The sequence below is a fragment of the Adiantum capillus-veneris genome, chromosome 2 (assembly GCF_014529385.1).
Source record: "Adiantum capillus-veneris isolate H3 chromosome 2, ASM1452938v2, whole genome shotgun sequence".
Taxonomy (NCBI): domain Eukaryota; kingdom Viridiplantae; phylum Streptophyta; class Polypodiopsida; order Polypodiales; family Pteridaceae; genus Adiantum; species Adiantum capillus-veneris.
The window spans coordinates 160437073-160464275 of NC_140932.1; the positions used below are offsets into that span (position 1 = coordinate 160437073).

The 27203-nt window shown below is 44.3% G+C and overlaps 1 protein-coding gene across 4 annotated transcripts in view; it reads left to right on the top strand.

The window, feature by feature from the left end:
- Positions 1–26965, top strand: part of LOC147463963 (glycosylinositol phosphorylceramide mannosyl transferase 1-like) — an 89318-nt gene extending 62353 nt beyond the window's left edge. For 2 of the 4 annotated variants that reach the window (XM_086492062.1, XM_086492066.1), the window contains exon 5: positions 23652–24392. In XM_086492062.1, coding sequence (XP_086348188.1) covers positions 23652–23812 — 161 coding nt within the window. In that variant the 3' untranslated portion in view covers positions 23813–24392. Of the gene's footprint in view, positions 1–23396; positions 23532–23651; positions 24393–26652 lie in introns of those variants that run through there. The other 2 variants (XR_015185517.1, XM_086492068.1) reach the window with 2 other exon arrangements.
- The last annotated feature ends 238 nt before the right edge of the window (positions 26966–27203 follow it).

Genomic DNA, 27203 nt, shown 5'->3' on the forward strand with positions numbered 1-27203 from the left:
GTGTTAGGTGCAACGGAATGAATGTTTGCGCTTTGCTCAAGATGAGTGCTCCGAATTGTGCTCAAGGTTCCTTTTGTTCTTATGGAAGGGAGAGCCTTCCGTTCTTAATGAGAGAATGCTATGATCACAAACAAAGTGAATGGACACTGTGCGTGCAAGTGTATGAGACTGAGAGATAGAGAGAGAAGAGAGATACGACACCAGAGACGTAAAACCCTCCTCCGAAGGCCCCACTCGTCGGCGAGAGTGGTCTACTTATGATTGCACAATCTGGTACAAATGGTATGCATGAGACTGATGCAAGTTTAGACTATGTTGACAATGACGACGGTGATGACGAAGTCGACCTAAGGGCTGAAATCTGCAATCTTTCTACTGTTGTCCAAAAACGCTATGGGTAGAAATCTGCAAATCTTCTATCTGCTGAATTTTGACTCTATGTCGATGACGATGTCGATGGCGACGATGCGACGACGACACGCTGAAAACACAGATGCTGAAATCTGCGTTTTCCAGGCTGAAATTGTAAACCTTGCGGAAACTGATCGTGCGGCGAGGAATTGTTGCGGGAAGGTGAGATCTGCAAGGTTCGGGACATGATCTGCGGGTACTAACTGCTGAAAACTGAAAACGCTAATGTTCCTTGACTTTCCGACGCGGGGAAGGTGCAAAACGCCGGGGCTGATCTGTAACCAAAAACGCTAGGGGCTGAAATTGGTCTTTCTGTCGCCGTGGTTCTGCAAATGCAAAAACGCTAGGTTGATCTGCTGTGGTCTTGTCGCGAGGGATTTGCAAGAGCAAAACATTGGCTGATCTGCGGTGGTCTTGTCCAAAAACGCTAGCCAAGTTGTTGTGAAGCAAAAACACTAGAAATCCTTGGGTTCTACTGAGGTGCTCCTGCTCTTTTGTCGGAAAGTCACTTAAAAATAATAAGTGAAAAATACCAAAAATAGGAAAAATAGGCTAAATGCACTGGAAAATTCCCTCGTCTGAATCTGATGGATTCTGAAGGGAATACTGATGATCATGCTGTGTGCAACCAGAGGATATGCATCTACACTAAGTGATTGGGCATGCACGGTCTATGAATAGACTCACAAAAGTGCCAGATCACTTCTAATCTAGACTTGACTGGACTGACTGAACCTTGATCATGCTATAGCTTGTCCACGGACACATAGGGTTGGATGTGTCACGTGACATCCCCTCCTTTTCAAAGTGAGGTATTGGTACCGAACTGTATGGCGTCGAGGGAGATTGCCAATAGCATCCGAAATCCTGGAAGAGACTCTTCGTCGGCCCACTGTGATGTGTGGGTTGTGCGATACTTGAACTTCATAAAGGTTTGCAATGCCTGCTGCTTCGGGCCGCGGCAAAAGCGACACAAAGTCTTCGGTGGCTCCTTCGATGCTTCAACTTTGTCTTTAGTCATGCTTCTTTCTTCTTCAAGAATCTCCATGGCTGAAAATCCCTGAAACCACTTCCAACACAAAACCATGAACATACCTATTCTATGTAAAATGAGTGGAAAAAATCTTGTCTTTCTCAAAGACTGTGCATGCAATGTAGTTGAACCAATAGACGGAGTGCTAAGCCTTTCATCACACACACGCAAACAATGAGATCGAATCTTTCTCTTATGATCTAGAGCAATCAACTCTGGCAATTCACAATGGAAATGCCCATGCTTGGTGCTCATATTGTCATGTGCTCGTTTGGAACCTGTGTCATGCCAAGGAAGAGACATGGAATGTGACTTCCTTACATATATACTTTTCATTTTTTCATGAAAAATCCGTATACTTTCGTGCTCATTCATGAGTGAAACGTGCTCAACGTACACTTTGTCATGCCTAGGAAAAGGGATCACATAAAGACGCTGACTAAACTACAGGAAACGGTCACGAATGAAACACTCGATCAATGCGTGCGTATCAATCATGCGAACACATAATACTTCCTGTGAGGGTTCTTTGAACCTAGGCTCGAGAGCCAAGATCGGTTCTTCCTGAATGATCGAATCGTCCTGTGGGGGCTCTTTGGACCTAGGCTCGAAAGCCAAGATCGGTTCTTCGTGATTAATCGAATCTACAACGAGGTTAGCTTCGCTAGAAAAAGCATCCACTAACACATCATCCTTGTGAACAATCACATCATCTTCATGCAACTCATCATGCTTGTGAGAAATCACATCTTGATCATGCAAATCATCATGCTTGTCATTGGCATCCAAATCATCATGCTTAGCAATATCATTCAAATCATCATGCTTATCTTTGTTATCCAAATCATCATCATGCTTCACACAATTATGCAAATCCTCTGTGTCATTCTTTGGAGAAGAAGAGACTGAGAGAGTCTTCTTTTCCCGAATCTCTTGCATCGGTGCCGGCACTTGAGAAAAGAGTCGCAACATCTCTTGCATTCGTGCTTTGTTCTCGCGATAAAATCTTGCTTCTCTTTCTTTGCTCTCGCGATCAAATTTTGCTTCTCTTGCTTTGTTCTTTCGATCAAATTCCGCTTCTCTTGCTTTGGCTTCCAAGCGTGCTTGCTCGCTCTCACGCGCTATGGCTGTCATTCTTTCTTGGTCCTTACGCTCGATGGTTGCGATTCTTTCTTCGCTTTCTAACTCCCTGTCCATCATCCTCTTGTCGAAAGCCTCCATTGGAGTTAGTGCAATCCTTGTTGTAGATGGAAAAGGGGGAGGGTCGGAAAAACCTCCTGGTGGAGAAAATTCTTCTTCGCCTCTCTCATGCTCATCACCTCCAAGCGAAGTATCCATTCCGCTTCGAGTGATGATCATTCTGAAGTCGTGGGTTCTTGTGGGTTCTTAAGTTCACGAGGAACTTGGGTTCTTGCGGGTCTTGGGTTCTTGACATTCTTGAGGTTTTCTTTTGCTTGCAATCTGTGTTTGAGAAGGATCTTCTCTTCACCCGACTTCTACTTCTTTCTACGGGCGCACTCCTTGGCGGCCTTGCGCTCACACCAAGGTTGCTTTTTCCCACCTCACGTCGATTGGCCGGCCGCTAAGTACATGGTCCGCTCTCAATGAGTGAAAAGAGACACAAGGGGAGGTTTGACAAGCCCTTCTTTCTTGGGATTCCTGTCACTCTTCAAAAAAACACAATTAGGAATCGACACGCCCAAGCGAGCTTGGGTTCGTGCAACCGCAACAAGCAAAAAAAATCTTGTGATTCTTGTGGTTCTTTCCTTGAGTGATACAGAACACTGCCAAAGCTCTGATACCAATGTTAGGTGCAACGGAATGAATGTTTGCGCTTTGCTCAAGATGAGTGCTCCGAACTGTGCTCAAGGTTCCTTTTGTTCTTATTGAAGGGAGAGCCTTCCGTTCTTAATGAGAGAATGCTATGATCACAAACAAAGTGAATGGACATTGTGCGTGCAAGTGTATGAGACTGAGAGATAGAGAGAGAAGAGAGATACGACACCAGAGACGTTGTAAAACCCTCCTCCAAAGGTCCCACTCTCGTCGGCGAGAGTAGTCTACTTATGATTGCACAATCTGGTACAAACGGTATGCATGAGACTGATGCAAGTCTAGACTATGTTGACGATGACGACGGTGATGACGAAGTCGACCAAAGGGCTGAAATCTGCAATCTTTCTACTGTTGTCCAAAAACGCTATGGGCTGAAATCTGGAATCTTCTATCTGCTGAATTCTGACTCTATGTCGATGACGATGTCGATGGCGACGATGCGACGACGACACGCTGAAAACGTAGATGCTGAAATCTGTGTTTTCCGGGCTGAAACTGTAAACCTTGCGGAAACTGATCGTGCGGCGAGGAACTGCTGCGGGAAGGTGAGATCTACGAGGTTCGGGACTTGATCTGCGGGTACTAATTGCTGCTGAAAACTGAAAACGCTAATGTTCCTTGACTTTCCGTCGCGGGAAAGTGTCACTAGCATGTGACTACTATCTATCCTTTTTGTTGATTTCTTTCTTATTATTTATTTACTTTCACTTTTTGGAAACACCCCTCGGGAAATCTAACTACCTTGCATTGCATAGCTAGTGTGGAACTGTTCAGAGGGAGTCCAGGCCTGAGGGCAAGAGAGCACTAAGGTTGGACAAGGACTATGGTTAGCCAAAGTGGGGTCATTAACTAGCCAAAGTGGAATCCTTTGCTACAGAGGCTACATTTGAGTTCTGGGTGTGGCTGCAGTGTACAAAGGGGGTCAGATGACCTAGAAAGATACAATGGCAGCATCTCCTAAAATTTAGGGAACTGCTATTTTGGGACCTGAAAATGTGTCCGCGTCATTACCTCCGGTATGACTAGGGGAACATTTTACAACTCTGCCACGAAGTCAACTTGGCAACCGATCAGGAGATTTTTAGGCGGCAACCCCGAAACGGGAAATGGCTTGTAAATGTGCCAAGTGGCACATTTCTGTGCAGTTTCCTCATGCAAGAGAAGGTGGCACTGAATTTGAAGGAGAGAGAGGCTCATTTGCAGTTTTTGTCACAGGTTAAGAGCTATGGAGTGCTTCCTTTCCCTCTTATGTACAGTGCGGTGCCAGGAGTGATGCCCTGCACGCTACGCACTGCCCCCTCTCTCCTCTACGGCAGTATGTTATGCCCCTCTAGTGGGCTTTTCAATTGACCAATGTACAGTTGTGTGGGTTCATGCACGATTGCCGAGGCAAGAGCCTCTTGCACAGGTATTGGATTAGCTAGCGGCTAATCCCCCTCAGGTACAGGTGAATTCGGAGAGGTTTCACGTCAGAAATCTTGTCCGATTCAAAGGGCAAGTAGCCCTACAGGTGCAGGAGCTCGAGGGCTTGCTACTGATGTGACCGGCACGCGAAACGGAACCCGAAACAGTAAATTACAGCCTGCTGTGTATTTTTGCAGGTTTAGGGTTTTGGCCTTAAACGGACCCTAATACCCCCAGGGGGTTCGGGGACGCGAGGGGACCGTTGTACAGGTGATCTGGCGCATTTTCGGGGCTGAAAACAGAGAATTCAGCGTGCTGCAGATTCTCTCCAGGTTTTGCAAAGTGCCCATATGCGTCGGGAAAGTCACTCAATGCGTGGGAATACTGACTGTGAAGGATCCTAGTACAGTTATGTTGCCGAAATCGGGTTGGAACAGTTGAAATTCAGCCAAGCTTGTGCGGGGCAGCTTGTAGGGAACCACAGTGTTTATTCCCTCTTTTAAACAATAAAGAAATACCGAAAGGGGCGCCTAAGTTAGGGGCCAATCTTCTCATACAGGTACATTCTAGCAGCCTGTATCCCTTTCCCCCGTGTTGTGTCTTGAAAGTACAGGTAGAATAGACGATAATGGGTGAAAGCTAAACCAAGGTTTGAAGTAAAGTCTACCGTCCTTTTTGGATTAAACAGGCCGGTTTCAGAAAGGTGCAAAACGCCGGGGTTGATCTGCAACCAAAAACGCTAGGGGCTGAAATTGGTCTTTCTGTTGCCGTGGTTCTGCAAATGCAAAAACGCTAGACTGATCTGCTGTGGTCTTGTCGCCAGGGATTTGCAAGAGCAAGACATTGGCTGATCTGCGGTGGTCTTGTCCAAAAATGCTAGAAGTCCTTGGGTTCTGCTGAGAGGTTTCCTGTTGAGCAAGGTGCTCCTGCTGCCTCTTCTGCCATTGAGTGCTAACTTGGGTTTGCTTATATATTTTCTTAGCAAAATTGCCCTACCTACTTTTGTTGGAAAGTCACTTAAAAATAATAAGTGAAAAATACCAAAAATAGGGAAAATAGGCTAAATGCGCTGGAAAATTTCCCTGACTGAATTTGATGGATTCTGAAGGGAATACTGATGATCATGCTGTGTGCAACCATAGGATATGCATCTACACTAAGTGACTAGGCATGCACGGTCTACGAATAGACTCACAAAAGTGCCAGATCACTTCTAAACTTGACTGGACTGACTGAACCCTGATCATGCTATAGCTTGTCCACGGACACATAGGGTTGGATGTGTCACGTGACAGCCTGACACCTCGAAAGAAGATGTCTTGCTAACCTCCAAGCGGGCTCTTTTGACAAGAGAGTCACTAATCAAATCATGCATACTGCCTAGGTCAAACAATATGACAAAACGCTGACCCTTCACATGACCATAACACTCTCATCAATGGGAGGATCATGAGAGACTTGGGTCACACTCATGTTCTCATTTATTGCATTGACAAAGGAAGTGGGTTCTGTGGGTTCTTTTGTCACAAAGTGATGACGTGGCTATCCGAGAGCATTCTGGAAACCCTAACCCTAGCTGCTGCTGAAAACCCTAATTCTGGAAACCCTAACCCTAAAACCTGCCAGAAACCCTAAAACTGTAGAAACCCTAACCCTAATGGCAGCAGGGCAGAACCCCAAAAGTGCGGAAGCATCCACCTGGCACCGTACGGCAGAATCCCGCTTTTTGCGGCGTGATTTACGGAAGGCCAGCTGATGCTTTTTTCTACGCAAGAAGAGAGAGAGAGAAAGAAACTTTGCTTTAATTTGGAAAGCTAAGAGAGAGCTTGTGAGAGAAAAGAACCTTTGCTTTATTTTAAGCTTTTGGGACTCTGCTTTTGGCAACCCTTGTAAAATAAATAAGTGGATTGGGCTCCCACTCTGTAGAGCATCTGGACGCAGAGTCTGAGAGTGAGACCCAACCACTCTTGTACTTTGAACACTGATAAATATAAAAAGAAATACCGAAAGGGGCGCCAGTCTTAGGGGCCAATATCTCTAGGCACGGAACTCCGACGGGCCAGTGCAAATCTATTGTGAACTGTGAACTTTTTTTGAAGTGGTTATTGGTGCTGTCGCGATTGATTGTTGACTTGGAGTGTCCAAGTCTGTTACAGTGGTATCAAAGCTCGGCCTATTTCTCTTCTACGGGAAATCCGATCCCAATTATTTTTTTTCCGCGGCACCTATGGCTTCACGCAAGGATCAGTCGACTCCCTCTGCATCCGAAGATGCGGGAAGGGATCACAACGAAGAGAGAGATGAACGAGAGATGAAGCGTCGTCAATTGATCGGCGATGCAACAAAGATGATGCTCAGTTTTGCGAAGGACTTAAAATTGGCAAAATATATGAGCGAGACTTCTTTTCAGGAAGTGCACGAGCAGTGGCAGAAAACCACACCACCCCCCCCGAAACCCGCTCTCAAGAAACCTTCTGCTCACAAGACATATTCAGAGAAGGAATTAGAAGAGGTGGTTGATGCACGGATTGCTCAGCTTTTTGACGCGCAGAACAAAGCTAAAAAGCATGGCAAAAAGCAAAAGAAAGACACTGACTTCCGGGGTTATTTGGGTCGTCAGTCGACATTTGATAAGGCAAAGAAACAGAAGAAGCGTGTTCGATTTGAAGGAGTACCCAGTTCTTCTAGCTCTTCAGATTCGAGCGAAGAAGAAAGAAAAGGCAAAATGCGAAGCAAGAAACAACGCTTCGGAAAGGGCAAGAAAAAGGCAAAGAAGTCTAAATCTCGCCTAGTGATGACAGTTCTATAGAGGACTCGTCTACAGACAGTTCAGACTCTGACGACGGCAACTTTTATGCGAACAAGAAGAATTTTTATAAAGCCAACCAGTATGACTTTCTGGAAGATAAAAGCAAGAAAGTCCGAGAGTTTAAGGAAGGTGGACAATCGATCAAATTTGACACTTTCTCAGGATATAAAGATGCTTCGAAGGCTTTGTCTTTTATACAGCAGTTTGCCATCGCTTTCGCGAGAGAACGCTACTCAGAGCACTCCAAGATTCGAAGAGCTGCCTCTTATTTTAAGGGGAATGCTCGAACTGGGTGGTCCACGCTTCTTTTAAACAAGACTGCGCCAGTTAAATGGCTGAAATTTAAGAAGCTTTTTATTTCTTCTTGGCTAACTCAAGAGTATGAAACGCGATATACGAGCTGTTTGGAACCATCTTCGGATGACCAAGAGAGATACAGTGGACGTTGATTGCGAGAGATGCTGGAGCTCTTTTCTACCCGCCTCTTCATTCAAGAAGATCTCGTTCAGAGAACAGATTGAGCGGTTTACCTTGGGTCTACCTACAGAGATCCGAGATCACTGCTTGGAACAGAAGTCGGCTTCTATTCAGGAGTTGATGAGTCATGCGAAGCGGGGTTTTGCCATTCACTCTGGCAGTCTGACCTACCCCACCGATGAGGTCATGACACAACGAGCCGAACAGACTTCAGCGAATGAAAGTAGAAAAAGGAAGAGCAACCCAGAAAAGAAGGATGCATGACCCAAGCTTACTCCTCAGGAGAGAGCTCGCTTCATCAGGGAGGGAAAGTGCTTTGGATACGGGGAACATGGACATATCTCCGCGAAGTGCCCTAAAAAGGTAGAGAAAGAACAAAATGACAAGGACGACGAAAGGCCTAAGAGTTCGAGAGCAACTGAAGAGCGTGGAAGAAAAGGCAAGATGAAAACATGACTGGTTCCAGATTGTGTGGGTACCGATCCCAACACCATGGACGAGAGTACAGAACTTTGCCGAGCTTGGGGCAAAGTGAAAGACCAAGAGGCCCTGATCTTCTTTGATGGAGGAGCCAAGGCCAACTTCATTTCACCAGAATTGGCGGCGCGGCTCGAGATCACTCCCGATCAGATGGGACCACTTGCGGAGGCTGTTCTAGCGGCACCCAGCAGGGAGGTAGCCATTACACCCGTCATTGGCAAACTTCGGTTGCATTGTCAGGGGTATTTGGGGCATGAGGACTTTTTCATAATGCCTTTGGAAGGTTGTGATGTTCTCTTGGGGATTCTCTAGTACCACAAGAACAACGCCGTGGTCGATTATCGGGCAAGGAAAGCGACATTGACTACAGAGAAGGGCAGAACCATTGTACTTGACATTAAGCTGAAGGGCGAGTATGTCCCTATTGTATCGGCTTCGGCCATTTCTAAATTAATGAAATCCAGTCTGTTTGTTTACTTGATCTTTATGAAAGAACTGAGTGATAAGGATAGGACAAATATGTCTAAACTTGATAAAGAACGCCAAGATTTTCTCCACTCTCACGTCGATTGCTTCTCTAAGGGCCTACCAAGCGAGTTACCACCTGCTCGTCCTAAAGATCATACCATTGATCTGATACTTGGAAGCACACCACCGAACCGGACACCTTACCGTGTGAGCCGAGCACAAAATGAAAAGATTATGAACCAAGTGAAAGACCTCTTGGAAAAGGGTCTTGTCCAGCCTAGTACTTCACCGTATTGCTCTCCAGTGTTGTTGGTTTTGAAGAAAGATGGATCTTGGAGAATGTGCACAGATTATAGATCTCTCAACAAAATCACCATCAAGAACAGATTTCCGATTCCTAGGATTGATGATATACTCGACAGATTACAGGGATCCTCGTGCTTTAGCAGGATTGATTTAAAGAATGGATATTATCATATCAGAATCGCGTCCGGAGATGTCTACAAGACAGCTTTTCGGATGACTTTTGGGTTATTTGAGTTTTTGGTGATGCCTTTTGGCTTAACCAATGCTCTTGCGACATTTAACCGGATGATGGACATGATTTTTTGAGAGTACAGGCTATTTGTTGGCACTTTTGAGATCACAAGTTAGTTATGAATGCAAAGAAAAGTGAATTTTTCCTACCAGAGATACACTTTTTGGGACACATTGTCTCAGCCAGCAGGAGTGCAAATGGATCCGGCCAAGATAGAGACTATTCGCGATTGGCGCGACTTGAAGAATGTTCATGAAGCTAGAAGCTTCTTGGGACTGTGTTCGTAGTACAGGCAATTCATTCGAAAGTTTGCAAAGGTTGCTTCCCCTTTGCATATCTTGAAGAGAAAGGAGTCCCTTTCTCGTGGGGACCCACAGAGGTGACTGCTTTTCAGACTTTGAAAGAGAAATTGACTACGGGACCAGTTTTGACTTTGCCGGACTTGCAGAAGTCATTTGAAGTATATTGTGATGCTTGTGGTCGTAGTCTGGGTGCGGTCTTAACGCAAGAAGGCCATGTCATTGCTTACGAGAGCCGATTGTTCTCAAGGCCGGAATTGACAGCACAGATTTATGAGAAAGAGCTTTTGGCAGTTATCTATGCTCTTACTCAGTGGCGGCACTACCTACTCGGAGCGGATTTTACTTTCTTTACAAACCATCAGAGTTTGCGCTACTTCTTGTCACAGAAGCAGCTTTCGGAAAAGCAGATGCGGTGGGCGAACATCTTGTCACAGTTTCACTTCCAGATTGTCCTTGTGCAGGGACAGAAGGCAGATGCTTTGTCTCGGAAACCGTTGGTTCTGGCTATTTCCGCGATACATCATAGGAGCTTCGAGGATATGGTCGACCAGTATGCCACAGATACAGATTTTGTAGAAGTTTTCACACGGATACAGGATGGGGAGACAGTAGCGGGATGTTCCATTCGGGATGGCTACTTGATGAGAAAAACCATGTTGTGCGTTACACAGCCGTTGAGGCAAAAGGTTATGACTGAATGCCACTGTCCACCTTTTACAGGTCACCGCGGCATTGCTACCACCATGAAAGGGGTAGAGAGATACTTCTCTTGGCCGAGACTCAAAAAGGGTGTGGAAGAGTTTGTGCGCAGTTTCTTAGTATGCCAGAAGGTCAAGTTTGACAGGCATAAAGCACAGGGATTGTTACAGCCTTTACTCATACCCACCCGCCCCTCGGAAAGTATTGCAATGGATCTCCCGAGAACACGGAGTGGTCACGATGGTATCTGGACTGTTATTGATAGATTTAGCAAACAGGGTCGTTTCATTCCAGTGAAGAAAACAGTCAAGCCGGATCACTTAGCGAGACTGTTTGTCGCCCAGATTTTCAGATTACATGGCATGCCTGAGACGATTGTCTCCGACAGGGACCCTAGATCTACGAGTTTGTTTTGGAAGGCAATTTGGGAGAACATTGGCACGTGGTTGCAGTTCTTGTCATCGTTCCACCCGCAAACTGACGGGCAATTTGAGATTGCCAATTTAGTGGTTTTAGATTTATTGAAGTCTTATATCTCGGATTAGAAGACTCAATGGGAAAAGTACCTACCTTTGGTGGAATTTGCCTACAATAACACAATACACTCTTCGACGGGGAAGGCGCCATTTGAGATTGTTGAAGGTGCTGCGAAGGTTCCACCCTTCCTAAGCATGAAAGATAAGATTTTTGAAGTGGATGAATGTACGCGAGACTTAGATACGGCTTTTGCCAAGGTTCGCGAGGCTTTGCAGAAATCTCAAGAACGACAGAAAAAGGCAGCGGATCGCCATCATCACGATTTGAAATTGAAGGAGGATGATTGGGTGCTCTTACATTTTGAGAAAGCACGCCTGAGAAAGAAGAAAGGAAAGGAGAGGCTTTTTCCAAAGCTTAGTATGCGGTACTACGAACTTTTTTAGATCTCTGAAAAGATAAATGATGTCTCCTTTCGACTGAAACTGCCTGATACTTGGGGGATTCACAATGCATTTCATGCGAGTCTCTTGAAACCTTTCAAAGGTGATGTGCCTGATGAGCAACCCAAGTGGAAGAAAACGAGGAGATCCTTGTTCCTGAACAGATTTTGGCGCATAAGGATACGAAGAATAAAGGTAAAGTCCGAAGGCGGTTCTTGGTTAAGTGCAAGAACTATCCTGCATTGGATGCGAAGTGGATGGAGAAGGAGGACCTAGCAGATACTCCTCAGATGTGAAACTTTACCTTGAGGCTTTTGGTTTAGCATAGTCTACTCCAAATGGAACCCAGAATTCAGCTTGGCCGGAGATATGGTGCAGTGGGATGCACAAGAGGGGAGTTACTCCGCTCCCTTGTCAACAGATGCCTTGATTTTGATACTAGAGTCACTGATGTCTCTTTGAGCTTCAGGGATACTGAAAGCTGACAGTATTCTGCTGTATGACTTTATGAAATGGAATTCTCGAAATCACAGCGCAATTTGAGATGACACTGCCCAACGTAGTTCTGTGCCCAGAGGTATTGGCCCCAAAGATTGGCGCCCCTTTCGGTATTTCTTTTATCTTAATGCTTGATCAAAGTGCAACTCCAGCAGGTCCTCGGCTCTGAGATTCTGCGTCCAGATGCTCTGTAGAGTGAGGCCCTTGGGTTTCTTTTATTCTTACAAAGGGTTGCCAAAAGCAGTTAAACTCAAAAGCAAACTGCCCCAAAAGAAACTAGTCCTCAAAAACTGGCAAAAAGCAACCAGCGCAAATTACGGAATTCCGTACAGCTGCCACGTCAGCACGAATTGCGGGCGTTCGTACAGTTGCCATGTCATCAGCGAGTCAGCTGAATTTTCGGACAGTTCGTACAATCTGCCACGTCATCAGTCCGCTGTACAGTCTGCCCTGTCATATGCCGCTACTGTGTGTGTGTCCAGGCAGCACTACCACGTCATAATTTTGTGATATACCCCCCTCTTGAAAGAATTGTAATCGCCCTCAATTACGTCTGCAAAATCAGACATAAGCCATAAACCAGTTCAGTGGACAGTGACTCTTAAGTACCGACGCACTAGACGACACAAATCCAGCACTTGTACAAAGACGACAATCACATCACTACACATGACATCACAGGACATCACATGACAAATCAATCACAAAAAAATTCATTTTAAATCTCAGAACATGACTGCCAGCAACGTATTTAGTAACCGCATCTAGATCCATCCCGGACCTCACTGATGTCGGATTAACTAATCCCATATTGCGAACATGTCTATAGAGATTCCCAAGTCAAGCATTGTCGTGTGCAAGTAGTCATTTGCCTCAAGCACTGTCGTGTGCGAGTATCGGTTGCCTTAAGCACTATCGTGTGCGAGAAATCTTTTATGGGGGTCCCAATCCATCACAAGTTCATACTGAACAGAGTGGTTTAATCATTCATTCGATTGAATCATTCATGATCCATGATTCGTTATCAGGTTCATTCATGAGTTGTCATTGCTCCAAAATCATCATCTCATTCTCAATCCTATTGTGTGTCCGCAAATAGAAGGTTCTTCCATATTAGTTTCATTCAAAATTCATGATACTTATCGGATTCATTCTGGAGCGGTCATTGCTTCCCACTACATTCATCATGGTCGATTTCACATGTTATCTGCACACAACTAGCAAGTTCTTCCAGACAACATCAATCTCATACATAATTCAGAATCATCTTCGAAAATTCCTATTTTAAAGTTTTTCATTCACACACTTAGTTCATACTGAACACTTGTTTCAATCATCTGGTCATCTCATCCGTCAAGAAGTCTTGATGCACCTAGATCCCTGTGTAGCCATCTCATCCCGCAAGAACTCTTGATGCGCTCACACAGTATACAGTCATCTCATTCATATGGGAATCTTGATGCACTAGAATCATTTAACATGCATCATCATTCGTTCATTCAAATTCATCATTCTTATCTCTAATCGAAAGGATATCCGCGATTTGTTCCTGAGCTTCCGTCACTCTCGATGTCACCATCTCATCCTCGATTTCACCTGCAAAACAGGCAAGGAGATCGCTCACCTCGTTGCAAAAGAGTGGATGTCCAGCTCCATGCTTCCCAATCCATACAGATATGAGTTCCTCGCTCCTATTTCCGGTTATCTGTCACAAACAATCAGATTGTCAGTTCATCAGTATTCCTTTCAGTGTCCTTTTCAATATCTGGTTCATCTTTTGGTCAACAGCTCGTTCTGTGAGTAAAGCTTTCGCTTTTTGCATCGTCTGTCCTTTCAGCTTTCCTCGTGTCATGAAAGGAGAATCGATGGCCTCACGCCATCTCTAGTGAATCTCATCAGTCGGATGATCCTTCAAGTGTTTCGCAAATCTCAGGTCTCTGGAGTACTTGATCAACCTTTTCACACATGTGTCAACCTGCAGTTGACACTTGGACTTGGCTTAGGCAAACTTTTCCGCCGAAAAATTTGCCCAAATCTTCATTCTTTTCTTCAATTCCCACGCCTGATTACAACTGGGAGGGGTTATCTTTGTCAGGTTGTCCACGAGAACCCATGTGTAATTTGGGATTCTTTACGTCTATATGCTTTGTAAGACAAAGCGATGAAGACGGGAGCGTGCTCGATGCGCGATATACGAAGGGTGGGAGTGGCTAATAAGTCAAGGGTCGCGACATGGAGATTCTTTAATATCAATATCAAATTCTAAAAAGTGTCCGAGTGCCCTGCTTGCTCTTTGATAGGACCGGTATGCTTTGAGAAAAGCACACGCCTGATTCTCTGATACACTTTTATAGGCTTGGGCACCCCAAGTCTAGAATCTATCGCGACACAAAAGAGAATCACTTTAAATACTTCACAACTTTAAATCACAGTTCAATTCGAGACGACACGGCCCGACGTAGTTACGTGCCTAGAGGTGTTGGCCCCAAAGACTGGCCCTTTTGGTATTTTTGCTTGATCAAAGTACAACTCCCGCGGATCCTCGGCTCTCAAACTTTGCGTCCAGATGCTTTGTAGAGTGACGCACTCGGGTTTTTTATATTCTTACAAAGGGTTGCCAAAAGCAGAGCCCCAAAAGAAGTTAAAATCAAAAGCAAACTGTCCCAAAAGCAACTAGTCCTCAAAAACTGGCAAAAAGCAACCAGCGCAAATTATAGAATTCCGTACAGTTGCCACGTCAGCATGTTAGTGTGAATTGCGGGCGTTCGTATAACTGACACGTCATCAGCCAATGAGCGCAATTTTTGGACAATCTACCACATCATCAATCCGCCGTACAGTCTACCACGTCATCTGCCGCTGCTGCGTGTGTGCCCGGGCAGGACTGCCACGTCATAATTTTGTGACACAATGCACTAATGTTACATGCCCAGGCAGTCTCACTTAAGTAGGATGGCACATCACGATGCAACACAAATGTTTACATTGGAGCTCTAGGACCACTGTAATGGGACGGCACCACGTGCCAATGGAAAAGAACAGATTCAAGAACTTCAAAACAACTAAACTGAGAGAGAGAGAGAGAGAGAGAGAGAGAGAGAGAGAGAGAGAGAGAGAGGCATAGTTCAACCCCCAGAGTGCACTGGCGCCCCAAACTGTGGTGTGCCTTTTGGTATTTCTTTATATTGCTTCAACACCGTACAACACTGGCGGCACTACTTTGCATCTCCCTTTGGTAGACTGCTAGAGAGTGAGCCTGAGTACATATTTAAAGGCCCTTGGCCATCCAAAAGCAGTTTACATGAAAATCATCAAGTCTAAAATCATATGGTCCCAAAAGCATGCATCCCATGGGCTGTCCATACAACCTGCCACGCTAGCGCATATCTGTGAAATCCGTATTGCAAGCCACGTCATCAGCTTTTACGTAAGTTATTATCATTGGGGTGTGTGCGCTTTACTTTTAGGCCCCATCAGACGGGGTTCCCCCAAGTTGTTGGGGGTTAGGATTTTAATCCTAACCCATAGGATCTAGAAGTTCTCACCTGAGAACTTCATCTTCTTCTGTTTCTACTAGGGTTTATGCCCCTCGGCCGGGATCTGAAGGTTGGCTAGGGTTAGGGCTAGGGATACCTAACCCTCTGGGTGTTCAGTGGCTTGACACGTCAGTAGTTTGTGACACCGTCATTTGCGTTTTTTAATCTAGAGGGGAGTTGGTGGAGATTTTGCTTTGGATTTGCTTTGGTTATGGCTGTAATAGACTTGGACACTCCAAGTCAAGATTCTACCGCAACACCACAAGAATTCACTTCAAAATAGATCACAGTTCACAATTGATTTGACACTGGCCTGGCGGAGTTTTGTGCCTAGACATTTGGCCCCAAAGACTGGCGCCCCTTTCGGTATTTCTTTTGTATTAATCTGCAACTCAAAGTACAAGGGAGTGGTCGGGACTCACTCTCAGACTCTGCGTCCAAATGCTCTGAGAAGTAAGAGCCCAGGCCACTGTTATATATAGGTTTACAAGGGATGCTAAAAGCAAAGCCCAAAAGCTTCAAAATCAAAAGCCTTTTTTAAATAAAGCAAAAGGGCTCTCTCTCTCTCTCTCTCTCTCTCTCTCTCTCTCTCTCTCTCTCTCTCTCTCTCTCTCTCTCTCTCTCTCTCTCTCTCTCTCTCTCTGAATTCTCTTGCGTAAAAAAAAGCAAGGCCAATTTGCGTAGCCAAAACAGCCCACACTTATGCTTTTTGCCGTACGTTGTTGCCACGTCAGCATTTCGCTTTTCCCGCCGCAAAACACGGAGTTGACCGTACGGCTGTGCCACATCATCGTTTCAGTCAGAATTCGCCGGACTGTCCATGCTTGAAGGAGTGTGTGTGTGTGTGTGTGTGCGCGCGTGTACTGGACAGCCAACAGCCACGTCACCAGTTTGTGACATACCCCCCTCTTGAAAGCATTGTAATCGCCCTCGATTACGCCTGCAGAACAGACAGAAGCCATAAATTGTCTTAGCAGACACTGATTGTTAGTACCTACGCACTAGGAACACACATCTAGCACATGTACCAATCGACAGTCACATCACAGGACATCACAGGACATTCATTCAGATCTCAGACCATGATTTATCGGCAATGCAATTAGCAATCGCATCTAGATCCACTCAGGACCTCATAGATGCCCGATTGACTAATCCCTATTGCAAGTTTGCAACCATGTCTATTGAGATCATTCAAACCAAAATGTTGCAATCATTTCGTCTATCAATTCCTTCACGTAAACAAGTCAAGAACAAATCAGTATCATATTATCCGGAATTCCAGTTCATAAAATCATACAGCAAAATACTGTCAGCTCTCAATATCCCTGAAGCTCAAAGAGACATCAGTGACTCTAGTATCAAAAATCGAGGCATCTGTTGACTAAGGAGCGGAGTAACTCCCCTCTTGTGCATACCCACTGCACCATATATCCGGCCAAGCTGAATTCGGGGTTCCATTTGGAATAGACTATGCTAAACCAAAAGCTTCAAGGTAATGTTTCACAATCTGAGGAGTATCTGCTAGGTCCTTCTCCTCCATCCACTTCGCACCCAATGCAGGATAGTTCTTGAATTTAACCAAGAACTGCCTTCTCACTTTACCCTTAATCTTTCTGTCTTTATGTGCCAATATCTGTTATGGAACAAGGATCTCCTCGTTTTCTTCCACTTTGGGTTTCTCATCAGGCTCCCCATCTTCGGACACATCGCCTTTAAAAGGCTTCAAGAGACTCGCACGAAAAGCATTGTGAATCCTCCAAGTGTCGGGCTGCGTCAGTCGGAAGGAGACATCATTTATCTTCTCGGAGATCTGGGAAGGTCCGTAGTATCACATACTAAGCTTTGAAAAAAGCCTTCCTTTCCCTTTTTGGCTTTCTAAAAGAAACCCTTAGTGTTGTGTTGGGTTAGGGAGACTCCTTTCATTTCACATCCTGACATGATGGAGACTTACCTTTCATTTCACATCCTGACATGTCTTTACTTTTGTTGAATTCTATTGTTTTAGAATGATTAAGTGAAGCTTCACTTTGCATAATTCTAATAAATTCTATACACACATTTTATAGCTTGATTCCAGTCAGTGTTAACGTTCGAGAAAGTCTCTTTTATTAAGCAACTGCTGATCAAGTTTCTTCCTCACAAAGAAGAAAATCAGAAATACTAGCAGAAATTTTGAGATTTGCAAAATTTTTGGACGACTTTCTCACATATTTCATCGGTTTTTCTTCAATTTACCATGGTTTGCAATTAGCTAGTCTCGATTTTCAATCAACTCAAGACTAAGCTGAGGCAATCCTTTCCCAAACACTAATACTAGTTTAATTCAACCTAACAATTTTATCACTTTCTTATTGTTTTTGAAAGCCGTCGTGACCCTTTCACTTGTTCTTTCTCAGGCGTGCCTTCTCAAAACGTAAGAGCACCCAATCGTTGTCCTTCAATTTCAAATCGCGTCGATGGCGATCTGTTGCCTTTTTCTATCTTTCTTGAGATTTCTGCAAAGCCTCCCGGACCTTGGCAAAAGCCGTGTCCAAGTCTCGCGTGTACTCATCGGCTTCAAAAATCTTATCTTTCGTGCTTAGGATGGGTGGAACCTTCGTAGCACCTTCAATAATCTCAAATGGCGCCTTCCCCGTCGAAGAGTGTATCGTGTTGTTGTAGGCTTATATCTCGAAGACTTCAATAAATCTAGTATCACTGAGTTGGCAATCTCAGATTGCCCGTCTGTCTGTGGGTGGAAAGATGACGAGAACTGCAACCGTGTGCCAATGTTCTCCCAAATAGCCTTCCAAAACAAACTCGTGAATCTGGGGTCCCTGTCGGAGACAATAGTCTCGGGCATGCCATGTAATCTGAAGATCTGGGCCATAAACAGTCTCGCTAAGTGATCCTGCTTGACTGTTTTCTTCACTGGAATGAAATGAGCTTGCTTGCTAAATCTGTCAATAACAGTCCAAATACCATCGTGACCACTCTGTGTTCTCGGGAGATCAAAAATGAAATCCATTGCATTACTTTCCCAGGGGCGGGTGGATATGGGCAAAGGCTGTAACAATCCCTGTGCTTTATGCCTGTCAAACTTGACTACCCCTTTCAAGGTGGTAGCAATGCCGCGGTGACCCGTAAAAGGTAGACAGTGGCATTCGGTCATAACCTTTTCCCTCAACGGCTGTGTAACGCACAACATGGTTTTCCTCATCAAGTAGCCATCCCGAATGGAATATCTTGCTACTATCTCCCCATCCCGTATCCGTGTGAAAATGCCTGCAAAATCTGTATCCATGGCATACTGATCGACCATATCCTCGAAACTCCTATGATGTATCGTGGAAATAGCGAGAACCAACAACTTCCGAAACAAAGCATCTGTCACCAAATTCTTCTGTCCCTGCACATGGACAATCTAGAAGCAAAACTATGACAAGATGTTCGCCCACCGCATCTGCTTTTCCGATAGCTGCTTTTGTGACAAGAAGTAGCGTAAACTTTGATGGTCTGTAAAGACAGTAAAATCTGCTCCGAGTAGGTAATGTCGCCACTGAGTAAGAGCATGGATAACCGCCAAAAGCTCTTTCTCATAAATCTGCCCCGAATTCCAGCCTTGAGAACAATCGGCTCTCGTAGGCAATGACATGGCCTTCTTGCCTTAAGACCGCACCCAGACTATGACCACAAGCATGACATATACTTTAGTCTGAAAGGCAGTCACCTCTGTGGGTCCCCACGTGAAAGCGACTCCTTTCTGTGTCAAGATATGCAAAGGAGAAGCAAGCTCTGCAAACTTTCTAATGAACCGCCTGTAATAGTACAAACACAAGCCCAAGAAGCTTCTAACTTCATGGACATTCTTCAATCGGGCCAATCACGGATAGTCTCTATCTTGGCCGGGTCCATCTGCACTCCTGCTGTTGAGACAATGGGTCCCAAAAAGTGTATCTCTGGTAAGAAAAATTCACTTTTCTTCGCATTAATCACTAACTTGTGATCTCGTAATGCCTGAAAGACCTGAAGCAGATGGTCTCTATGTTCTGCCTCATCCTTGGAGAAAACAATGATGTCATCAAAGAAAGTGCCAACAAATAGTCTGTACTCTCAAAAAATCCTGTCCATCAGCCGGTTAAATGTCGCAGGAGCATTGGTTAGGCCAAAAGGTATCACCAAAAACTCAAATAACCCAAAAGTCGTCCGAAAAGCTGTCTTATAGACATCTCCCAGCACGATTCGAATCTTATGATATCCACTTTTCAAGTCGATCCTGCTAAAGCACGAGGATCCCTGTAGTCAGTCAAGTATATCATCGATCCTAGGAATCCGAAATCTGCTCTTGATGGTGATTTTGTTGAGAGCACTATAATCGATGCACATTCTCCAAGATCCGTCTTTCTTCAAAACCAACAACACAGGAGAGCAGTACGGTGAAGTACTAGATTGGACAAGACCCTTTTCCAAGAGGACTTTCACTTGGTTCATAATTTCTTCATTCTGGGCTCGGCCCACACGGTAAGGTGGCCGGTTCGGTGGTGTGCTTCCAGGTATCAGATCAAGGGTATGATCCTCAGGACGAGCGGGTGGTGTAACTCACCTGGCAAGCCCTCTGAGAAGCAATCAGCATGAGTGTGGAGAAAATCTTGGCGTTCTTTATCAAGTTCAGACATATTTGTCCTATTCTCATCATTTATCTCTCAAAAAGATCGAGTAAACAAACAGACTGGATTTCATTAATTTTGAAATGGCCGAAGCCGATACAATAGGGACAGACTTGCCCTTAAGTTTTACATCAAGTACAATGGTTCTGCCCTTCTCTGTAGTCAACGTCGCTTTTCTCGCCCGATAGTCGACCACGACGTTGTTCTTGTGGTACCTGGGAATTCCCAAGAGGACATCATAACCTTCCAAAGGCATCATGTAGAAGTCCTCATGACCTAAATACCCCTGACAATGCAACCGAAGTTTGCCAATGACAAGTGTAATGGCTACATCCCTGCAGGGTGCCGCTAGAACTGCCTCTGTTAGTGGTCCCATCCGATCGGGTGTGATCTCAAGCCGTGCCGCCAATTCAGGTGAAATGAAGTTGTCCTTGGCTCCTCCATCACAGAAGATCAGGGCTTCTTGGTCCCATGCTCGGCAAAGTTCTGTACTCTCATCCATCGTGCTTGGGTCAGTACCCACGCAATCTGGAACCAATCCTGTTTTCATCTTGCCTTTTCGTCCACGTTCCTCAGCTGCTCTCGAACCCTCTGGCTTGTCTTCATCCTTGTCATTCTGTTCTTTCGGTGCCTTTTTAGGGCACTTCGCAAAGATATGCCCAGTTTCCCCGCATCCAAAGCACTTCCCCTCCTTGATGTAAAGAACTCTCTCTTGAGGAGTGAGTTTGGGTCGTGCATCCTTTTCTTTCTTTTCTGGGTTACTCTTCCTCTTTCTACTTTCATTGTTAGAAGTCTATTGGGTTCTCTGAGTCAAGATCTCATCAGTGGGGTAAGTCAAGTTTCCCGAATGTATCGCAAAACCCCGTTTTGCATGAACCATCAATTCTTGAATAGAATTAGACTTTTGTTCCAAGCAGTAGTCTCGGATCTCTGTAGGGAGTCCGTAGCAAAACCGCTCAATCTATTCTTTAAACGAGACCTTCTAAAATGAAGAGCTTTGCTTTTTGCTTCGCTTTTTGCCTTTTCTGTCTTCGCTCGAGTCAGAAGAGCTAGAAGAACTATCAGAAGAAGAAGAAGAACTGAGTAGTCCTTCAAATCCTACATGCTTCTTCTGCTTTCTTGCCGATGCAAAAGAAGATGACGACCCAAATAACCCGGGAAGTCAGTCCCTTCTTGTCTTTTCCTCGTGCTTTTTGGATTTGTTGTTTGCATCCAAAAGCCGGCTAATCTGTTTTTTGAATCGCCTCTTGTAATTCTTGCTCTGTAAACATCCTCGGAGGAAGAGGTTTCTTGATTGCCGGTTTGATGGGTGGTTCTGTGGCTTTCTGCCACCTTGTGTGCACTTTTGCGATGGATTGCTAAGACAAAAAATTTGCAAATTTCGGATCCTTCGCAATTTTAATCATCTGCTTTGTTGCTTCGTCAACCAATTGTCGACTTTCCATCTCTTCAATCTCGAACTGAGGAGGCCGAGGTGAGCCGTACTCTTCCTCTGTTTGCTCATGAGAATCTTCTTCGTGATCTCCTCCCGCATTCGCAGATGCAGAAGAATTCGACTGGTTCTTGTTGGAATCCATAAGTGCCGCGAGAAAAGGATCGGATATCCTGGTAGAAGAGAAATCGGCCGCGCTCTGATACCACTGTAACAGACTTGGACACTCCAAGCCGAGATTCTACCGTAACACCACAAGAATTCACTTCAAAACAGATCACATTTCACAATTGATTCGACACTGGCCCGATGGAGTTCCGTGCCTAGAGATATTGGCCCCAAAGACTTTTGGTATTTCTTTTTGTATTAATCTGCAACTCAAAAGTACAAGGGAGTGGTCGGGACTCACTCTCAGACTTTGCGTCCAGATGCTCTGAGAAGTGAGAGCCCAGGCCACTATTATATAGGTTTACAAGGGATGCTAAAAGTAGAGCCCAAAAGCTTCAAAATCAAAAGCCTTTTTGAAATAAAGCAAAAGAGCTCTCTCTCTCTCTCTCTCTCTCTCTCTCTCTCTCTCTCTCTCTCTCTCTCTCTCTCTCTCATTTCTCGTGTAAAATAAAGCAAGGCCAACTTGCGTAGCCAAAAACAGCCCACGCTTATGCTTTTTGCCGTACGCTGCTGCCATGTCAGCATTCCGCTTTTCCCGCCTCAAAACGTGGAGCTGACCGTACGGCTGTGCCACGTCATCGTTTCAGCCGGAATTCGCCGGACTGTCCATGCTTGAAGGAGTGTGTGTGTGTGTGTACTGGACAGCCAGCAGCCACGTCACCAGTTTGTGACAATGGCCCAAAGAGTTCCCTTGGATCTACATTTCTGAGCTGTAGTGATGTGGCCTTGGAGTTTGTAGTTCTCTAACGTTGTATTGGAGATCGAGTTTTGATCCATCTTGTAGTTTGCAGTGCGGCTATTTCGGTGCTTGTTTGGTGAGTTTGAGAGAGGTTGGGCGGCCTGATTTTCTGCAGCTCCGGGTGGTATGTGTTTTTAGTGTTTTGCGGAAAGATTAAGTGCCAGTGTAGTGTCTATAGAGAGGAGATTTATTACTGACTTTGCATCAGATCTGGTTCAGTCATGTTCTGTGCGAGTTTTAGAGGACCCAGAGGGGTGGAGCCAGGTTGGAGAGGAAACATACCGGCTGCGTTCTTTACGATTTGGAGCATTCATCTTGATTGTGCGTCCACAAGGATATGGAGCGTTATCAAGCCGGCCAAAAATAGGGGTTTCTGGCGGGCTATAGAGGCATTGGGATTGCTGTTTTTTGTGAGTGTTTTGTCCCCTCTTATAATTCGCGAGTTTAGATACTTTGCTTATGACGGTATATTTTTCAGTCATCTGGCGGACATGCAAATCTTTTTTATTTTCGTCCGAGTGGTGACCAGCTGTTGATCTTAAAGGAGATATATTGGGTGGGTGTGCATACCCCAACAGCTATCGTCCCCTCTCACAGTTCGTGAGTTCAGACTATTCTGAACTTATGAATTTATATATATGTTTTTCTTTTTTGTACGTGGCCTAGAGTTATCTGTAGGCCAATACGTCCTCGAATTCAAGAAGCCCAGATTGATGAAGTGACCTTGAAACAGGGGCAAAGTATTCAAACTAGTCAAACTTTTGAATCGCGGCTCTTTTACAATGGGATGGGACCTCTGAACTTTCCCAAGTTGCTAAATGCCCTCTAATAGCTCCAAAATAGCTAGAAGAAAGTGATCATAAGGTACAAAATTTGTAAAATGGGCAAAATCTGTACGAGTACATTTATAATAGCAGAAGCTTTTCATCTATCATAATTTAAGGTTTCAAGACCCTTTACATGTATTCGAAGTTAGCCTTACATAGCTAATACAAAATAGGTAGCCCAGCCTGACAGAGGGTATGGCAGCATAGAAAGGACGGCATGCACATAGGGATTTACAATGGCTTAACGCCATGCTTGTAGGTGGCAAGTCCAGGACAACCCACCACGCATCAATGTGAAGAAGCAAGAGGTGACCTCTAACCTGATAGAGTACTCATGGTTGAATATCTGCGGTCATGTTTGGTAAGGAACTTGGAATTAGCCAATTGTGACTAGTTTGTTCACCGATTCTTTCACTGGTGGCGTGCAGGTAAGATCTTTGAGATAGGGAGCAGTGGGATCAGCAGTTTGAGTGGGCACAGTGAGCATAGGTCATCTTGTTTGAATGCATTCGTTGATATGTATGGACATATGCCTCTGGTGTCGAGCAATTTCAAGGCTATGGATGCGAGGTCAACTTGGATATGGTGACAACTCTGGAGTGTCCGGAACTTTTGTGCAATGCTGGCTTGTTGGAAAATAGCTGCAGTTTTAGCCACAGATGAAGATGCCAACTTACACGGGGGCTTCCAGATGTGCACATTGCCACCGTGGAAAGTGAATTCATATCGCAAATGACATACTTGAGATATGATACTTATTGGCAGTGATGCAATGGTTATTGTCGATTCTTCGCTATTTCTCTAAAGAATGCTGCCAAACGGCAACTGACACAGCAACCAGAAGTTTCCAAAGAGTACAGGCTTACTAATGCCTAAGCTTAATCATCTGGATGCTACATGACAGTGGAGGCCATTCTTCAACATTGTCTAATGTGCACTACACATTATTTCATGTTATCATGTGCGGTGTCCTGAAGGATGATCTGCCTTGGAGCTCGCGGATTTTTTCTGGAAGGTGAGGTGTCAGATCCAAAAATTTGGGGGCAAAGAAAGTCATTTGTAAAAGTGTAAGATGGACTGTAATTGGCTTACTTTCAAAGATGGTGTAAAGGGCTATAAGACTTCAATTCTTGTGTATTGCTTTCTTAGTATAACTTGTTGGGTGCTAATTGTCAATAGTTTTTATTTGGACCATTTTTGGGTAGGCTCGCAGCGAACTCCAACTCTAGCTTTCCTTCTTAGGGCAACTTTGATTTTAGTGTCACTTGTGTAACAAAGTGTGATTGTTAAAAGCCATAGTTTTGAGGAGTCAGGTGTAGAGATGTCACATTCATCTCTTGACAAAGGATCATTCGCAATTGAGTTTCATTAAAAGATTAGGAATTCTTGGCCTCATAAACCGCACATTTGGAGTTGAAACTTGTTGAATTAGGTCTTTCTATGTAGTCAATTCACTTATTGCTTCTTTTCTTAGAAAGGATGTCTTACATTGATGAGGATTGTTTGACCTCCAAGCATCATGAATGATTGATAAAGTTACACTGTTTTTAGCCTGGTTACAACGGTTGCTTACAACAACATTCTAGTGCCAATAACGGCAAGTCAGCGTTGGTTAAGGTTATCTGAAACTGTTAAGGTTGGAGAAGCATGTACTGAAACTCTTTTCTCTCATGTAATGGGTTATGGTTGCAAAATTGCTAAGACCACTACAATCTAAAGAAGGGTCTTTTACAAATATCAATGTCCCAAACATGATACTAAGGAAAGGTGTAGAGGGGCTATATTCTTCTACATAAATCTTTAGTGTTAATTGGTTGTAAATATTGTTCACTATATGGGTGGTTAGATGTTGTTTCCTGCCATCTATTGGAGCAAAGCAAGAAAGGAACAAATGGTAGACCTTTCTACCACCTAATTAAACACATGAATCTTTATCCTTAAATCCAATCCTTATCCTTGTGAGCTCAGTGACATCACTTTTTTGGAAATTGTATATCCTTGACAGCTAAGATAGGAGTGTTGTTTACAATATTGATGCTAGATAATACATAACCCCAAAGTCACTTCTTTCCGACAAATTAGATGTAGTCCGTACTGGTGTTATTGAGGCATAACAGTCGTCCACCTGCCCTTTGATCTGTAATTGGCTTCATTCCACTTTGGCCATCACCTCCGGTCATATCTCGGAAATATCATTTCTCTTCATTGTTCTCTTTTGGAGTGTTGTCTCCATTATGTCTCACTCACCCATTGTATTAGGCTTTGCCTGCTGGTACTCGCCCTTGACTTCTTTGTGGGAGGATTTTGATCATCATAAGACCTAGACATTCTCCATCAAACTTTGTCCTAGACATGCCAGCTTTAGTAGAGCATATTATTGGATACTAGGGTATTGTTATTTTCGGTTCTTCTTATCAATTGGTCACCATGTGTGTCAAGCCTGCATCCTACGTACACCTAACAACCATGCAAAAGAGTGTAAATAGTGTAAACAATGGTCGTTAAATGATTTAAATGGGCATAAGCACAAGGCCACTTTGTTAGCCAATGACTTCCAAATGCTAGCCACTTCATCTTTGAAGTGCAAGGTGCATCAAGTTTATCTATCCATCTAGACCCCAAAACCTCAAGCTAATGGAGACCTCTGATCTGGCCAATTTGGGTCCTCTTACATGTTGGAAACATTTCAATACCCCTCTTGAAGTCAACTTATTTATGCATGTAGTCACGTCCACCACGCTCGAGAACCAAAGCAAAATGAACAATGGCTACCAACCAAATTGAAATGGCACAAGCAAAAGCCAACTTTGCTAGCCAATGACTCCAAATCCAAGTGCAAGACATATCAACTTGGTTGTGGTACCAATTGCTAGAAAATGGGGGGAAACTTTTGAGATCATCCATCTAGTAATGTCACCACATATATGCACATAACTAAGACCTCCAATCCAACCAATGTCCTCTTACTTGTTGGCAATGATTCAACGTGGTTGACTTGATTAGCGTTTGTGCATGAGTTTGGTCACATGATGCAAGAGTGCCTATTGCTACCTTGTCTTGGCATTAGCCTCATACCACACCATATTAGCATGCAATCCCTCCCCTTGGGGCTTCTCCAAGGAATGGTAGTAGTTGGCCCCTTGTTTAAATGTAACCTTCTGCGTGGTTTCAATATGCTAGCTTTGGCCTACATAGGTGATATTTCCCTTGCCCAATAAATTCACTTCTATAGAAATGGACATAGCACTTGTGAGCGACGAGCTTAGGAAACTCCCTTATTTTATGACTTGAATCCCTATCTTACATACAAGACTTTGTATAGTTATTATGTGAATTATTTTAATCTTTGAAATCAAATTAATGTCATTATATATAATGTTCCTAGATTATCATTCTTACTTGTATTGTCTTATGTGCCTTGAAATATAGGTCGCACACATCCTTGGTGGTATGTGGCAAAGCGTTGTACCATGAGCTTTCTTTTGCTTTTGTTTGAAGCGGGGAAATGTGTAAGCGGGAGCATCATCATTCCTCCCAAAGATGGGGATCCAAGTTATCCATAATATCTACTGCATCCTCACCAAGTCTATCTAAAAAGGTAGGAAATGCCATGTTGGCCATCATAGATTGCCTTTTTCTTGTACTTTCCTAAAACAAAGATTTGGTGACTTTTTCGCATACTTTCATGGAGTGTAGCCCATGTGCATTTTACAGTTCTCACAGAGATGACCAACATATGGCTTGGCGCTTGTTCAGGTGAGATTGTATAAATTGCATTTATCAAGGTCCAAGGTTTCTTTGTTGGGGAGTTGTCAACGCTTGATGCTCTTCTTCTACCTCATAGGCACAAGGTACAATCTCAGGAGACAGTGTTGTAGTTTGTGATTCATCATATGTCTTAGGCTATCTATGCTTGGTTAGTGTGAATCCATGTGGACTTGCCCTTCCCCCTACGAGTGGAGGGGACTTACTAAGAGTTA